Raw genomic sequence first — 18,299 nt, 5'->3', positions numbered from 1 at the left:
ATTGAGGGACCACCTAGTGCACTGCAGGTTTGTCCTTTAGCTAGAAACCCATAACTCAAGTTCCTAGCACTAAAATGTTTGTTTTGCTTCCACGTTGGTTGAATCAGAAAGGTGATATCTTTGGTAAGGAAGTGGGGTCACAGACAACTCAAAAATCAGGATTAGTGCAGTATATAAGAGGTATTTGAGCATCTAATGTATGATCTGAGGACATAATCTACCTAAATCCATGTCCTTTACCAGTTCCTCAATGTCCCTGACATCTCCTATTTTGTTTCTGGTTAAGGTCTTTCCTTCATTGATTCACTTGTTCAGTTTACAAATAATAATAATCCAGGCACTGTACTATATACTCAGAGTGCTGGCACAGATGAATAAGACAACAATCTTGTCTTTAAGATGTCCACAGTCTTGTGAGGAAGATAAAGACATAAACAGATAATAGTAACACTATACTATAACCAGAGCTATACCACAGGCATACGCAGAGTACTATGAGGACACGGGGCAGGCAGGGGTGAACCCCTAGGCCTGCGGAAGAGAATATTTGGGCAGAGTTTTGAAGGGTATGTCATTTGCCAGATAGGGAGCATATTTGTATGTGTGTGCAAGGGGTGGGTAGGATGGAAAAGTGCAGTGAGGGGGCTGAATGCCAGAAATTTGGAATAGTATGTGCAAAGGCATGGAGGTGATCCCCCCTCCAAAACAAAAACAAAACAAAATAAAACAAAAAACAAAAACAAGGGCATAGTACGTGTTGCTTATTGAAAGCGGCAAACTTCCATATGGCTAGAGTATAGAGAACTAGTGAGTGAGGACTGGGAGGAGATGAGGCTAGGAAAATGGGTCAGAGTTTAATTGGATCATGAAAGACCTTCTGTGCCATGCTAAGAAACTAGGACATGATCCTAGGAGTAACAGGGTTGCCACTGAAAGCTTTTAGGTGGGGGGGGGACATAATGGGAAGATGGCTGTCTGGCGACAGTGGAGGGAGTAAGATCAGGGAGGTCAGTTAGGAGGACAGTGCAGGAGGTAATGGTAGCCTGAACCTGAGTCAGCAATAGTGGGAATGTAGGAGAGGGTCTTTGATGATGAGAGGTGACAGAAGATGAAGGAAGATGCAAGGACGAGGGTTCTGCTTTGGGCAACTGGACAGTGCCATTTGTTGAACCCAGGGACATAGGTGGAGTAGAGGGCTTTCTGGGAAGATGATAAGTTCAGTTTGTCATGTTGAGTTTAAGGTATAGGTTAAGCATAGAGGAAAAGGTTTTAGGGAAATACTAGACATATGGATCTAGACTTGGAGAGGGCCTCTGGAAAGCCCAGGTGAAATTGTAACTGTCCTGCCTAGTGCAGCATTTTGAATCTTTAAAGAAATTGGATATATTTAAGAAACAAAACTGTATTATCTATTATCCTAGAAACTTGTATCATTTTTGGTAGGAAACAATCCGCTCATTTTACAGAAGCCTTGAGATTGCAAACGAGGTTGCCATTTTAAGAACGTGAAGGGCATTGGCTTAAAGATGTTGAATGGAGGGGAAGGCACTGTTGAGCATCCCAGTAAAACTTGTTAGGCATGTACTGTGGCCGTCCCTAACTTGGAGATCTGCGGGGAAGGGTTTTAAGACCTACTGGATAGCTCATTTACCAACTAAGCACTGTTAGCTTTTCTCTTCTACCTAGCAGTGTCCTAGAAAGGTTAAGGGATGAGCACTAAGGGGTGAGCAAGACAAAATGAGAGTGTGCTGAGGGTCTCTGGTAAGTTCCAAAGCCAATGTGGGGGAATATTTGTATTTCCATAACCCTCCCTAAGAGCGATCATTTGAAAAAGAATTCTGGCTTCATTATAAATGGAAGTGCTGGAGTTCCCATTGTGGCTCAGTGGTTAACAAATCTGACTAGGAACCATGAGGTTGCGGGTTCGATCCCTGACCTTGCTCAGTGGGTTAAGGATCTGGCGTTGCCGTGAGCTGTGGTGTAGGTCGCAGACGTGGCTCGGATCTCGTGTTGCTGTGGCTCTGGTGTAGGCTGGCAGCTCCAGCTCCGATTAGACCCCTAGCCTGGGAAGCTCCATATATATGCCGCGAGTGAGGCCCTAGGAAAAAAAAAAAAAAAAAAAAAAAGGAAGTGCTATAATAGCTCACAAGATTTTAGAACTGAAAATAATCCCTCTAGCTTCTATTTACTTACTAACATGTCTATACTCCCCTTCTAAACTGTGAGCTTATTTAGGGCAGGCACTCTGTTTCGTTCACTTTCATAATGCTAGTAATGTCCCTGGCATCCAATCCCTGCACTCAGGAGTTGTTAGCTGGAGACTGAATGAGGCCACACCCTCATTTTCCAAATGTGGAATCTGAGGACTGGAAATGCTACATGACTTGCCCAGGATCACGCAGCTACATAGAGGAAGAGCTGGGCATGGAACTGAGGTTATGGTTTAACGATGCTTTTCCTCAACAACCTTAACTGAGCCAATCACCTCTCACAACAGGATGTTCTTGATGGGTGGTTGGAGGCTCTGATTATATGCGATGAGACAGAATGTTTCCGGAGAACGTTCTATTTCTCAGCAATTCCTCCCCACTTCCTGGATGCATAATTGACTCTCGAAATTATCTTTAAAAATTTAGGACACCGAATACCAGTACTCTCTGTGACCATTTGCCTCTGAGAGGGCAAACATGGTACCTTACCTCTACTATGTAATTTGTGTCAACCTCAGTTTAGAGAAATCTCCAAACATCTCTCCCTTAATAACTCATTATGGGTCTGTCATCCATGAATTCATCTAAGCCTTTATTTGGGGGGAGAGGGAAGCTATTTATATTTTCAGCCTAATCCACCACTTGGTATAATGAGTTCCATATGTTTCCTCCATTTTCTACCTGCTGTGAGAAGTAAAGCTTCCTTCATCTGTCCTAAACTCACCTCTGTGGGCTATATGCTGGTAAGTCTCTGCCTCTCTCTCTCTCTCTCTCTCTCACACACACACACACACACACACACGATTTAGGAGGGAAAATGACCCCAGTATTAATTGTTATCTTTCTTTACAAGCATACGAAAAATTCTAATGAAAGGAAGCTGAAATAATGCAATTCAAAGTGAACACAGTGGCAGCTAATTACCCCAAGGAGAAGGATGTAAATCCTTGACAAAACGGAGGCCCCTTCACACAGGAATCGGCGGAAATAAATAAGAGGCCTGTTCTGGAAGCAGTGCCTGGCCAAGCACTGGCTGCCTGTGGTGAAGTTGGGGCACCCTCTCAAAGTTCAGTGTAGCCCAAGAACGTAACCTGTCAGCCTCCTCGCCTGACATGATCTTAATTAGCCTCCGTTCTACTGCTGAGGAAGCCCTGCCGAGGCAGTTAGCACCAGAGAATTAATCAGATCGTTTGTGGAGTTGACAAAGCAGGACAGCAGTCCACACCGGCAACTTATTGAATGGAAAGGATCCAGGAAGCCTGGCAGTGCTGGAGTCTCTATTTGTGCCCCTCTTTTTCCCCTGAATGCGGGTGCTCCGCAGAGACTGGGGCGAGGGGTGTGGGCAAGAGAGAGTTGTGCTGCACCTTAACCTCTGCCCCCCTCCCCTCCTCAGTCATATTCCGTCTTCCTAGCCGCTGTACACTTGACTGCTGAGGCATCATGCATAGCCGTGCTGATGCCAAACGATGTGTTTGACTGCAAGAGTGAGGGAGAGAGCACTGTTGATTTTGTTGCAAATTGCACTTTTGCTTCAGGATTAGTTGGGAAAATGGAATTTTGCCAGTATTTCCCTCCCTCCTTTTGTTTACTGCCTATTTTCAACAGCTCTGTAATTGCTTTCCATTTAGTAAAAGGAACATTGTTCCTTTTTTGGTTTTTCTTTTAATTGTGTTTCTTGCCCTAAGCTCTGACGTTTGGGAGCATTGATGGGAATGCCATGTTGTTTTGGTTCTAGATACCAACCTGGCCTTAGCAATCAAAGCAAGGTCATTGTTAGGGAAGGCAGTTGGATGGTGGGCTCAGAACACTGAGTTATGCATGGAGCCTTCCCTGATGGGGCCAGCTTGCCTATTATGAACTCTATCTTATTTGGACTCTCATAGTACTTCAAGTCTGTACTATACAATCTAGCTCCTATATATACTATTTTGTACTTTGCTTCATGTGCATAAACCTTAGGCCATCTCTCTGACCATAATGTAAGCTCTTCCAACCTAAAGGCTCCACGTCCTACTGAGTGTAGCTCTTAACACCAGTCTGGGCACAGTAAGAGACAATAAATGCTAGATTGGTTCATTATAACCCCTAAGGAACACTTGCAACCATTTGTCCTTTGACCTTGCTGACACCTTGGCATTATTGATATTTTGGTCCAGATTATTCTTTAGGGGTGGGGTACTGTCCTGTGCACTGTAGGATGTTTTAGCAGCATTCCTGGTCTCTACTTATTATGAAAAATATCTCCAAACATTGCCAAAAGTCCTCTGGAGGGGGAAAAAAATTCACCCTGCCTCCCTCCCCATTGAGGACCACTGTTAAAATAATAAGAAGCAAAATTTTGTGAGCATGTTACTGTGTTCAGCTTGGTGCTCAAGACATTACATGCATTCCTTTGTTTGACTTCCAAGCAACCCTGTCCTGGCTTTAACTGTTGTCTAAGGGGGCTCCAGGGGATGAACCTCAAAGTCACAGTTGTAGATCCACACCAGTTTGTCTCTTTGCCAAGGAACATTTAGAAGAAAAGACCTCTCAGGCTCAACCCTGAATTTATGGGACAAACCAGCTCCCCCTTAATGGTGTAAGGACTACCCATTCATTGAAAACTAGATATTCAGCTTAGTGAGGGTTAATTCCTCAAGGAGCTTGATGAAAAGCAATGGAAGGTCAGAGCAAAAGCAAACCTGCCAGCTGTCACCTCCTTTTTTCAGAGATGTGAATACCGTTCCGAACAGCTAATGCACGGTAGGAGGGCTAGAGATCTATTTCTTTCATTCTTATGGTGGCATTTTAGCTCGGGAAGCAGAATTTCTAGCTAAACCACTGAAGTATCATTCCTACCCTAAATCCTGACCGGCTTTCTTGCAAACAATGCAATCGGTCAGAAGAGGGACAGAGCAAAAGAAGGCAGATAAACCAGTGCAAATTTGTCCTTCTGCCAGGGAGGGGACTACTCAAAGAACCATCTTCGAATATGAAGGACAACCCAGGAGAAAAAAAGTTGACATTTTAGCTTAATGTGTCTCTGGAGAGGGATGCATCTCTGGCTACAAAGTCAATTCAACTGCCACCAAGGAGTTAACAATACATTAAAATTAGTCATGTCACTTGATGGAGAAATATTCTACTTATGGAAAATACCTTTATAGGAAAACTGCCTTTCTGAGTCTGAGCTGGAAATATTACAGTAAACAGGATCTAATCACAACGAAGCCTTTTTTCAGCTTTGCATGACAGCTGTAAAATATGACAGTATTTATTAATAGTCGCTGCAGTCTAATCTGCAGCACTGGAGAGATACAGCGAAATATGTTAAGCTACTGAGAGAACAATTTCCACAGTAACTAATATTCAGCTTTTGAAAGAGTAGTTTAATGTCTTGTGATTTTTTTTTCCCCCTACTGATGGTCCAACCCTAGGAACAAGCTACTAAGCTAATAACCTTTGTGGAAAGGAAGTGTTTAAATGATAATTTATTTCAAGAGCTGAAAACAAATTGCTCCGCACTTTCCCTTTTTATGCCCCAAAGCAGTCAGGGATGTGCAAATCGAAGCATTAAAAAATATGACAGTTTTAGTATTTTCATTTTCAATGAAATTCTCATTATAGACATACGTACAGTCTTTTATTCATAATCCCAGTCCAAATAGTAATTCCCTGTTATTATTGTGCAGGCCCTCGAGATGCTCTTGTAGTTGAAACCTCATAACAATAGATTAGGCAGGCTGCAGAAACTACCGCATGTCTCAGGTACTGTCAACCCCGATTATTGCTGCTCAAACAGGGGAATTTAGTATCTGTCTCTCGCAGGATAATGTACTCTCTGGGTCTCCCTAATTTATTCAGATGTAAAAAGTAGCTTGAATTTCAGTGTAAAAAAAAAAAAGTCTTTTGGCTTCATTTTTCCCAGAAGGCAAATGGACATGACTAGAATTGGAGCCATCTGTTCATCCTTTAATCAGTTCTTAAAGTGGAGGAGGAAAAAAAAAATCCATGATAATTAAAAAAAAAATTAAGAAAATCAACTTACCTGCTACTGTCTTTAAACTTCCTGCCAAGTAGCCATGTCAGAACCTATTAGTGGTCTCTCCTTGTTTTCTTCTTCTCCAATCCCAAACAATCCCTTAGTGATGAGGACCTGCAGGCTCAGGTCTTTCTGGGCTCTGGCAGTGGCCTTTGCCCCAGAGAGGAAGCTTTGAGCTCTGTTCCCCTCAGAGTCAGGTCCCCATGGTAGAACTCCATGAGTGTGCACAGGGACAAACCCACTTGTCTCGCTGCATTTCCTATATTGCTATCCATCTGCCCCTTAACCTGGATTTTGCACCCGTTGCCCATCTGGATCCCTTGGACTCTGGAGCCGAAGGCTCTTGTGTCTCTTGTGTTCATTTGTGGATCCCAGACTTTAAAAACGAAATGGACAACTGGCATATATCCATAGGAAGGCAGCTAGGATCGGGAGGGTCTAGGAAATAAGTCCTTTGAAGAATGGCTGAAGGAAAGACTCAGGGAAGAGATAATAACAATTTTCAAGTGTTAAAAGTGTGGGAAGCAACACAGCAGCCCAGTGAATAGGCTGTGGGATGTGGCAGGCTTTGGTCAAATTCCTGGGTTTCATTACTTTGGCACACCAATCTCTGTGACCCTAGGTGTCTTTATTTAATCTTCTTCTGTCTTGGTTTCCTTCTGTTATAAAGAGGCAGGAATGCCATGAGGATTAAGTGTGATCATTCATAAATTCAGTACGTAATAAGTGCTTAAAACATGACAACTGTTCTTATCAAAGTAAGGTAATAAAATGATGACAATGATAATAGGAGGTTGTTGACTGGTATTGCCGGTTGGTACTGGCATGTTCATGTGTGTAGAAAGGGAGAGAGAGGGAGGATCAGGGAGGAAGGGAGAGAGGCAGAAACAGAGAGACACAGAGAGAGTCTGTGCCTCATTTGGGAAAGTAGAGCTGTGTGGAGGGGACGAAGGGAGGGGATGTAAGTAGAGCTAAAAGACAACACACAGGAAGGTGTGAGTACTGGAAGCTCTACTCGTCTCATTAGAGTTAAAATCCAGCCAATCTGAAAACATTCACAGTGTTCTGAGGAAAGGCCTTTTTCTTCCTGTCTTGGGAATCTCTTTACCTCTGTTCAACCTGTCAGGATTTTTCAACATTTCCTCACCTTCCTAGCTATCTGGCAACACTTTAATCTTTTCATGAGCTGCCTTGCTTTAATGAATGCAAGTGTGATTGGTGGAGGGGGAACAGTTGGGTTAAAAAATTAATTTTTCCAGGCCCCTGAGACAAATAGCTGTTTCAGCAACAGGACTGTCAACTTCTCAAAGGCAGGGCCCGAATTCTGCTTCAACCCCTCCAGGGGCCTAGCACAAGATAGCACTAGGAAAAGCCCAATAATTCCTTGTGGACTTATGGACTGTACCTTTTCCACTGCCCATGTTCCTGCCACAACCTTCTTGAGCAGACAGATAGAGGTCTGTTGGAAGGCTGGTGACTATCTGAGAGTTACGGGGGAACTGAGGAGGGAGTTTCAGGTTGAAAACGGGAAACAGCAGGAGTTTATTGAACACTGAGAGAAGGTAGGGACTGGTTGCCTCAAAGGGCACTTAGAGCTATTATCTCATTATCTAAGCTGAGAGCCACCGCCTGGGCCAGATTCTTTCATCTCTGTGGGTTGTACCCATTGAAGCCAAGGAGAGTTTGTCAGGTGCACGAGAGAGTCTGGCTGCAGTTCTCAAGTGTGTTGCTATTCTGGGGGAAGCGTTAGCACCACGGAGAGCTAGGTCCCCTGCACCCAAAATGGAAGAGTTTTTATGGACGAGTAGAGGCAGATTAGGACAGAGGTGTCGAGGGAGGACAGGTGTAGACAAGTGAGGAGGCCTGGTAAATTTTAAAAAGGTGTCGATAAGGAGGAGAGGGTACAAAGGAGGCAGATACCACACTTAATCAACCTCATCAGTTTTCCAAGAGCTGACTTTTGATGTCTGTTACATCAAGATCATAAACTTCCACTTTGTGCAACCCAACTAAGGTGGTTATTTTTGTAACTAAGCAAAGCGATGACCTGCAAACACAAAATCAGACCTTTCTCTCAGACAGAAATCAAGGCGTAACTAATAAAGCCTTGAAATTCATTCAGTGTTTCATAATTTCAGAGATAAAATTACCCTGATTGTGCTACAAATCTTTTAAATGACCTCAAATGTTTAACCCATTTCTCAGCTCCTCACTCATCCCTGCCCTCATACAGTGGAGTCATGTCATTTGTATATTTAGCTTATTTGAATGTAATTATAGGTGCTCCCTTCTGTCTCTCTCTGTCTCCCATTTTTCTCTTAGTAATTTAAAATATTCTAAAATTATACTTTGCAGTTGTAATTTCTCCCCATAATGTTTATTACTGAAGCAGTAGGTGATCACCATAGAAAAAGAAGAAATACAAAATAGTTACATTATTGAATATTTTAAAGAGCCGTACCACATAGTTTGATTTATAAATTGGATTTTATTTTTCTTTCTCTCTTTCTTAATTGCTTTCTCTCTTTCTCTTTCTCTTTCTTTTCTTTCTTTCTTTCTCCCTCTCCCTCTCTCTCCTTCCTTCCTTTCCTCCCTCCCTCCCTTTGTTTTTCTCTTTCTTCAGTCCAACACTGAGAAAAAGACATGGGCTTATTCTGGATGAATCACTAATGGAATTGAAAAAACACTATATATGCATCCAGGCCTGTGCCAGGAACCAGGGGAGGCACAAAGTTTAAATCTAGGGGCTAACCAATTGTTTACTATCACAACGGAGAGCAAGTGCTTAGGAAGGTAAAGAGCAGACCCAGTGAATGAATGACATGGATAAAAGAGAGGTGTTCTTGGAGATGGGCAAGATCTCTGTTCCTTAAGACTGGTTCTCCTCCTTCCCCCAGTCACCCCCAGTCACCTCAATGAATAGCAATAACCATCTTACCCAGTTTCTCAGGCCAAAATCTTAGTAGTCTTTTGCGAATTCTTCCTTTCCCTCACCTCCCACAGTCAATCTGTCTCCGAGTTCTGTTGGTTCTGTGTCCAAAATGTATTTCAATTCCATCTACTTTTCTCCATCTCCAGCCTAGTCTAATTTGCCATCATTTCTCACCTACATGACCACGATGGTCTTTTAACTGGTTTCCCTTCCTTCACTTTTGCACCTCACTCCATTCTCTACAGAAACTTAAATGATATTATGTCATATCCCCCCCTGCCTCCCCTCAGAATCCTCCAATGACTTCCCACTGTAGTTAGAATAAAATTCATGTTCCTTATCCTAGCTCCTGCCTACCTTTACAGCCTTATCTTAGGCCACACTCAACCTCATTACCCTTCAGCCACACTTGTCTTCTTTCAGTTCCTTAAATAAATCAAGCTCTTCCCTGCCACAGGGCCTTTGCACTTACTATTTCCACCACTTGAAACTCTTGCCTTCTATTCTTCACATGGCTGTCTCTAGTTCTTTAGTTCTCAGCTTAAATGCCCCTTCTTGATGAGGCTGTCACTGAGAATCCTGTTAAAATTAGATCCTATCCAATAGTATCCATCTCTTTGTTGCCTTCAGAGTACCTTATCTAAATGTATAATTATTTTATTTGTTGGCTTGCTTATTTTTTTCTATGTCCTTCTATCAGGTTTGTTAGTTGGTTGAGGCATAATTATGTCGAATCTTGAGGAATAGACTGCTATACTTTTTCAATGTGGGCAACAGTAGCCATTGAAAAGTTTTGGACAGGATTATGGTATGTAGTGTTTTAAGAAGGCTTTCCACGGAGGCAGTTAGTATAAAACTTTATGTCAAGTATTTCCTAAGCAGAGCATATTAGTCTCATGAGCTAAATGGCTATAGAGGAAAAAATATGAACACACATGGGTCAGAAAGGTTTCTTTGGGCTCCGAGACCATAAGATTGAGCAAACTATTTAGTGAGATGATTTGAGAAAAAAAACGCAGGAGTAAGAAATAGACATAGATGGACTTTTGCTTCCTTTCCTCTTATGGAGAGCTCATGGGCAAAGGAGGGTCATGGGAGATGAGGAGAGAATACACAAACTATATTTCCTGCTTTTCAATAAATGAGAGGTTGCAGTATTAGCAGAAATGATTTTTAGTTTTAAAAACGTTTCATGAGAGAAGGTGTCTAGTTTACAAACCTCGGTTCTAAAGATTAGCTTGTTATGCTCTAGATTACACTGTACATAGTACAGGGAAATAGGTTAATTCATCCTCAGTGTTTGAAAGAAATGAAATGCATTAAAATTTAGCAAATTCAAACTATTTGGGTACCCCCCTCGTCACAAAGATCTGCAGGAACACACAGTGCTCCTTCCTGGTTCTGCCCTTTGTTTATGTTCTTTTCCTCTTTCCTAAAACTCTATCTCCCTCTTCTCTTCCAATCTACAACTTATACATCGTTTAAGACCTATCTCCTCTAGCCAGCCTCTTCTGAGAACTCTACCTGCTTGGAGTGCTAACTTTTCACATTCTCATAGCAGAATCTGTAGTGTAGCACTCAATGTGATACTGTTCCGTGTTGTTCATGAATTGTTTCATGAATGTCCTTTTCTGTCTACCCCCATTGGAACTATATTTTAAAAGCATCCATCACAAGATGTGAATAAACCATTGAGGGTTGATAGTAGCCTGTAGATTTGTTGGCTAATTAACTTATATAATTTAGGATTAGTAGCACGATGCAAAGTATCCTGTGTCTGGTATAATATCTCAAAAAAAATCATAGAATATTACATTAAGAAGGGCCATAGCTTTGGTGAGGAGACCAAGGCCAAGAGAGTTTCAGTGAGTTGGTCAAGGTCAGGAAGCTAGTTAGTGGCAGAGTTTGAACTATAACTCAGCTTTCCTGCTTTGGTTTCATGAAATTTGAAAATATTTTGGAGATAAGTACCATAAGCAAATGCAGGCCTTAGTGTTTCTGGACAGGCTTTGACAATGCATCAAAATGAGAGTTAAATGGAGTACTCTGGATTCCTAAAAAAATGGCCCTTCGAATTGTTACCTATCAGCACATCATTTCCAAGGACCTTGCAGGCAGAGAGGCTTTCTGTTTGCTCCCTCTTTTTCTGAGTCAGAGAGAGCCATTCCTTGTATATAACCAGGATTACAAGCAAACAAGGCATCAAGTAAGGTTATCTTTTGGAATCTCATGGTGATGGGATCCTTTGGCTTTACTGAGGAACCCCTCAAAGATAACTGGGTTTTAGACAAGTCTATGTAGCTGAATTATTATGTGTACCCCTAACTGTATACTATTTAAGGTTAGACCCTTAATTTTTGAGACTCTTTCGATAGGTCCTAAATAGGAATATATCCTCAATAGATTCAATATAATATGTGTCAGTGTTAAGAAAAACCATCCATCCTCAAAACCCACGTTAGCCAGTGTTTGTTCATTATTTCCATTGGATAACTGTTGCCCTACAGCTGAGGACCTAATGTGATCTGGTGGAACAAGCCTGGAAGTGGGAAATGTTGACACCAGTCCCAGCTCTGTAGCTAAACTACTGCATGAAAAAGCACTTTTCCTCTTTGGGCTTCAGTTTTCTCATCTATGAAATGAGGATAATTATAGTCTCTGACAGGATTAATTCTCCAAAAACTTTCCAGCTTGGGCCTCTCTCTATTTTAGACTAAGCTGCTTTTACTTTGTGTAGTTTAGACCAGACAAATTATTTTAGGAGGAAGCGTTCTTTTTCAACAACAGTGACTCAGCCAGGAGGATATCCCAAACCCTTTTTCAAAGTCAGGGGTGGGAGGACATATATAGTTTGAAAAATTTGATTCTAAAATTACTATTGCTTTGATTATTTTTGGTCTTACCCTTCAATGCATTTTGAATATTAATTACAATTTCAAAAGAGTATGGGGTTTTATTTATTGGAAGAAAAGGGCACAAATAGGAGGAAGGCTGAACACCACTGTTACATGAATATTCAAAGAGGAGAGCAGATGCCTCTTCTTACCTCTTTCTGTGTCATAAAGGTACACAAACTTCTCCCACTTGTAGTGACCCAGCAGACTCAGAATAGCGCCCTTCAAGGCTGGGCGCATCTGGATGACAAACTGCACATCTGCATCGGTGGGGAAGCTGGGTGTGACAAAGGATGTGTGCAGGGCTCCACAGAAGGAGGTCAGGGTGTTCATTGACATCTGGTCATAGAATCCAAAAATGGCATACACCCCTCTCGAAAACTGGGAGCAGACTGCAATGAGAAAAAGAGAAAGCCATGTCAATAACCCTATGGTCCTTTGCCGCAGCTCATAGGGTTGGAAATACAATGACATTGTAAATGACATGCCTCAAAAGAAAACCCAGATCTCTGAAATCACTAGAAACCCTTGAAAGTCAGTTGCCCAACAGGAAGAGAAAAGAAAGGGAAGGATTTACTTGATGCAGTTGCATATTCTCTATGTCTACATGAACAAGAAGCTAAGAAATGTGGGAAGGAAAGAGGTGAAGGCTGCCTTACCCTCCTTCAGAAACCCTCCCTGCCCACCCCAAGGCCTGTACTTCTATGATAGCTGCCAAGGCACCTCTTAATGATCCCAGGCCCCACCAAGGTAGAACTGTCTTATGTCCCACCCCTTCAGTGCTTTTCCTACTAGGTGACAATAGTGACTGATGATTTAGTTGGGTAAGCTGCTAATGTGTCTTCTAGGAAATGTGTTAGTTCTCTTAGGTTACATAACACTTTAACTGTAGTTATGTTATGCCTAAAACCCTTTATGTAGGCTATTAATGAAGAGAATTTCAGATTCTGGGCATGCCATTGGGAAGACTGGCCTCTCAATGGGGTAGGTGGGCCTATTCTGCCCATGTGTAATTGGCAAAGTTCTATCCTGATCCTTTTGCATTGATCTATATCTATTAGCCCACACATAGAACGTTCATGTCCCCCTCATGATCATGCTCAACCTTCTTTTATCTCAAAGTGGGTTACACCACTACCACCTCTTCCCTCTTCTGGCCCAGATGAACTTAAAACATGTGAACCAATCTCAATATTAGTTTAAGTAGAACATAATTAGCAAAGCAAATCAGCTACAACAACACCATGTGGTCCATTCCCAAACCAAGTGGAAATGATCTTTAGATTATTTGCACTACTGCTCCCTTCCATTCATGCAAAGCAGACAGAACAGGCAGCTGATAATGTGATGTGATTTAAGGGGTCCTGCATGGTCACCCTTATCTGCTAGGAAGCAAGTATTAGACTTACTTTTTCAGGTATAGGGTTATGGAAAAAAGCCTATGGCTTGGAAGGGGGATTAAATAGAATCTTTTTTTTTTTTTAGCCATTAGCATGTCTGATTAGGTGCCGTGACAAGTAGGAAAGTAGAGGGGTAAGTTTTGATGGGGCTTGTGGGCCAGAGAAGAGAATGTGAAGGGTCTGCTCTCTTTTATCAGCCAAACTGATTAGTCATTGGCCTGAGGGTAGCATTTCAAAGGTGATTATTAGTTGCTCCAGCATCTCCTTCAGGGAAGACAACAGCCACCAACTTGAGGAATTCGAAGTGACCTCCAAACACAGGCACAAAAAAGCCTTTATATTAAAAGGAGAAAGCCAACTAGAGAATGAATCTGGGGCACTTCATAACAGGAGGCCAAAAGAAGTATTCAACAACAAAAAGGAAGTGGCTAGATGTCACTGCGTCTTGGTCATCACCAAAGGGGCCACCAAGGAGAGTCCCACTCCCAAATTAATGCTGTCAGTGTAGAATTTGGTAATATTAGGTCAAATCTTGGCCAGTGCACATAATGTTCTGTGTAAAACTGACAATAATAATAATAGCTATTTAGTACTTAGTAGGTAACAGAGCCTGTGCTAAGTACTATACAAATATTATCTCTTAATATTACCAACAACCTCATGAAGTATTGCTACTATTTAATAGATAAGCATTCTGACACGAAGAAAATAATATTCTCTCTCTTGAATGGAAGAGCCAGGATTTGAGTCTGAGTCTGTCCAGCTCCAAAACTCACACTCCCTGGGATTCAAACCCAACAGTGGCATTGGAGAATACTTATTGGCTGAAATGAGATAGAGTTTGCAGATTTAGTAAATAAAAATAAGCAACGTCCAATTACATTTGAATTTCAGATAAATAACAAATTATTTTTTGGTATAAGTATGCCTAAAATTCATACATATACTAAAAAATTGTTTATTTAAAATCAAATTTAGGAGTTCCTGTTGTGGCTCAGTGGTTAACAAATCTGACTAGGAACCATGAGGTTGCGAGTTCAATCCCTGGCCTCACTCAGTGGGTTAAGGATCTGGCGTTGCCAAGAGCTGTGGTGTAGGTTGCAAACATGGCTCAGATCCTGCATTGCTGTGGCTGTGGTGTAGGCCAGTAGCTACAGCTCCAATTAGACCCCTAGCCTGGGAACCTCCATATGCCACAGGTGCGGCCCTAAAAAGACAACATAAATAAATAAAAGGACAAAAATTCAAATTTAACTGAAGAACTTGAATTTTATCTGGGAACCCTAGAAAGAACCCATATTTATTAATGGTCTTAGGGCTGGATGGCTAGAACAAGCAATCATGGCCTTTCACCCCAAATGATTCAGGAGGTAGCTGGTAATTCCTAGATCTATACCAACTAGCATGCAAGGCCCAAGAGGAAGATGAGGATTCATGGATCCATGAATCCTACAGAAATAGCCTGTGGGGAAATGCAACTATTTTCACCAAAATATTCCAACCTAACTAAACTTCAGGCAATAATTGAGGGAGAAATAAACTTGGAGAGAGGCAAACGTGTAGTTATGATACACTCAGTTTCAAAAAGCCCTTAATGTAGTGGAAGGAAACAGAAAGTAAAAGAATGTTATTGCATTAAGATTCTGGTTAGTTTAAAATTAATCCTTGCATCACTCTTATAATCATTGTTTTTGAATAACAGAGGTGCAGAATTAGTCATTACTAGTTCACATTTAATTAATTAATTAAAATACAATGAATACTCATAAAACCATCACCCAACCCCAAAACTACAGCATCACTAGTAACTTAGTTTTACCTATGTCTTCTTCCTCTACTCCATCGCCCTGTTTTGATCTCTCCTTCCCCTCGAGGTAACTACTATCCTGAATTTTATATTTATCATTACCTTGGTTTTTAGAAAACATACAAATACACACACCTAAACAATTTAATGTTATGTTTGCTTGTTTTAAAACTAAGAAGGGAGTCATATTGTATATGTGAAACCCAGACTCCAGGCAGGAGCACCCAGTGAAATCTTTAAGCCTATGTACAACAAGAAGCAGAGTGAGACAAAGGAAGACCTTATGCAAATGTGTGAGTGAGCTGGGGTGAGGGAGCCCAGTGAAAATAGACAGTTCCAAACTAAGCTCACAGCTTTGGTCATGGCTCAGGCAAGCAGTATTAGAAATCAGTGGCAACCCTCAGGGAACATTCGGTTACTGTGATCTAATGGCCAGACACGTGGCAGTGGACAGCAACAACAAGAGTGTTCGGAGAAAACCAGTAAGTGTTCTATTCCCTTTGTATAAAACCAGGGGCAGCTAGCCTGTAAATACTCTTGTGCATGGTTACCCTTGCTCCATCTCAATATACGTAGGTAACCTAAGTGGAAAGCCCAATGCGAATCAAGTGCCGCAGGAGGACAGGGGCATGAGGAACCTGGGATGGTCTCTCACAGCAGATCCCCAAGCTCCTTCCTGGCTGCAGAAAATAGGGCTGAATGGAATAATGAACTGACCCAAAGGCCAGTGTCTATGTCCTTAGGTTCTTAGAATGTTTGAGCTGGAAGGACCTTAAATACTATTTCATTCAGTGGTTTTTCCAGCATAGTTTTCAGTGTAGAATTCCTTCCCCCAAATGAAATTTTATGCAAAAAGAAGCCCAATATATCAGAGGTAAAGTGGGGCTCTTCTGATTCAACAGAGAGTTCCACTGACACCTCCCTGGCATAAAGAAACTATGACACAAAGAGAGCAAGTGTCTTGCACAAAGTCACGCAATGAATTATGAACCAGTCTCTTAGAACTGCTTTATCAGCACCTCCACATCATCCCTACTCCAGAGCTAACTAGGGCAGCATGGGTCAGGATTTGCCTGGCATGAAAGTGACTTCCCCTCAATCCCCAGCTCCCAGACTAGATGGATGGATCCACCAGGGGTTTCCCAGGACTCATTACCTGCCGGCTGCTGCTCTCAGTCCCCTCCAGCCTCAAATATCAGTGAAAGCAGGTGAGGGACTGGTCGGTGATCTTTGGGGCAATGTATGTTATCTTTCTCTGAATCCTTAACAAACCACACCCACTTCTTTATCTCAGGAGACTAGTCCTGGTAAAATGATGATGGAAGAAATAGTTGTCCTGGCAAGCTTACGGAGCCATGAAGTGTAAAGGGGAGGGCAACAGCTTCTGAGATGCGTAGACCTTGCTTCCAGTCATGGCTCTGCCAGTCTTAAGCTACACGACTTAACCTCTCTGAACCTCAGTATGGGATAGTGATTACGAAGACAGGTTCTAGAGTTAGACCGTATAGGTTGAAATCCTAAATCCATCACTTATTAGGCAGGTTACTTAGTATCTCTGTGTCTCTGACCCAGTTTCTTTATCTCAGCATTGGTTGTGAAAGTTAAAATCAGTTCATTCATGGGGAGCTTCTATCTATAACTGCCTGGCACATAAGAGATATTCAATTAATGCTATTTACTCACACAACAAATAGTTATTGAGCGTCTATAATGTGCTGACATTGTTACAGGTAGTGAGAGCCACAGGAGAGAAAAAGGATCCTGTCCTCTTGAAACTTATATACCAGTTGAGGGGAAAGTAATAAATGAGATCTGCTTTTGGCTTTTGTCATGGAGTGAGGAGTAAATGAAATGGAATGTGGAAAATACATGGTGCCTAACATACAACTTGGCAACTAAACTGTTTTTTCTCTACTTCTTTTCTCTTGCCAATTCTTTGTGGCATACTTTGCCCTCTGTTGATCCCACCAAGTTACCCACCTCATAGCAACCAGTGCCCTTGACTTCACACTGAGCACCCAGGTAGCACAGCTTTGCTTCTCTTTCACCTTCCCTACACATTTCTTTGTTTTTTTTCTTTTTATTTGTTTTATTATTATTATTTTTTACAGCAAGAGAGATTGATTAAAGCATCAGAGGGGAATGGGCTGAGCTCAAGATGGCACCAGCCTGTTTTTTTCTTTTTCTTTTCTTTTTTTTTTTTTTTTTGTCTTTTTGCCATTTTTTGGGCTGCTCCCTCCGCATATGGAGGTTCCCAGGCTAGGGGTCTAATCAGAGCCGTAGCTGCCGGCCTACACCACAGCTCACAGCAACGCCAGATCCTTAACCTGCTGAGCAAGGCCAGGGATGGAACCGCAACCTCCTGGTTCCTAGTTGGATTCTTTAACCACTGCACCATGACGGAACTCCATCTTTTTAAATGATAGTTGATTTACAGTGTCGTGCCAATTTCTGCTATACAGCAAAGTGACCCAGTGTCATACACACACACACACACACACACACACACACACACATCTTTTTTTCATACTATCTTCCATCATGTTCTATCACAAGAGATTGGATATAGTTCCCTGTGCTGTACAGTAGGACCTCATTGCCCATCCATTCTAAATGTCATAGTTTCTATACATTTCTTCAGTGCTCTATCCTATTCTCACTCCTGGGTAGTAATAGGTTAAGAAAGAAACCCTGCTAATTTGACTTTGTCCTCTAATTTCCCCTCCCTACATAAAGCCTTTTCTCTGGTAAAATGCTGTCCCCACTCAGGGCCTCTGTGCCTTCCCAATATGAAATATCATGGTTGTCTGCTTCCTAGGAGTGTTCTATCTCTTCCTACTTACAAAACACCAAATTCCTCTAGTTGAAGACGTCGTTTCTGACTACATTCTGGATTCCTGGGGATTCTAGTGTAGCTCCCCGGCTGCGTTCCCTTCCACGGTGAGTGACAGGCAAGGCTGGAGCCAGCTGTCATGCTTTTATTTATAGTCCCCAAGTCTGTAGGGTCGGGACAGGTATTGTTAATGTACAGTGTG

General features: G+C 42.0%; 1 protein-coding gene across 6 annotated transcripts in view; it reads right to left on the bottom strand.

The window, feature by feature from the left end:
• GRIA3 (glutamate ionotropic receptor AMPA type subunit 3) overlaps window positions 1-18,299 on the bottom strand; it is a 281,921-nt gene that overhangs the window by 192,609 nt on the left and 71,013 nt on the right. For all 6 annotated transcript variants that reach the window (XR_002340866.1, XR_002340867.1, XM_003135356.5 and 3 more), the window contains one exon: window positions 12,210-12,449. Coding sequence is in view for 4 of the 6 variants with exons in the window: in XM_003135356.5 (XP_003135404.1) it covers window positions 12,210-12,449 (240 nt within the window). In the remaining 2 variants the exon portion in view is untranslated. The remainder of the gene's footprint in view (window positions 1-12,209; window positions 12,450-18,299) is intronic.

The sequence above is a fragment of the Sus scrofa genome, chromosome X, assembly GCF_000003025.6.
Source record: "Sus scrofa isolate TJ Tabasco breed Duroc chromosome X, Sscrofa11.1, whole genome shotgun sequence".
Lineage (NCBI taxonomy): Eukaryota > Metazoa > Chordata > Mammalia > Artiodactyla > Suidae > Sus > Sus scrofa.
This window is presented reverse-complemented; position numbering and strand designations above follow the sequence as displayed.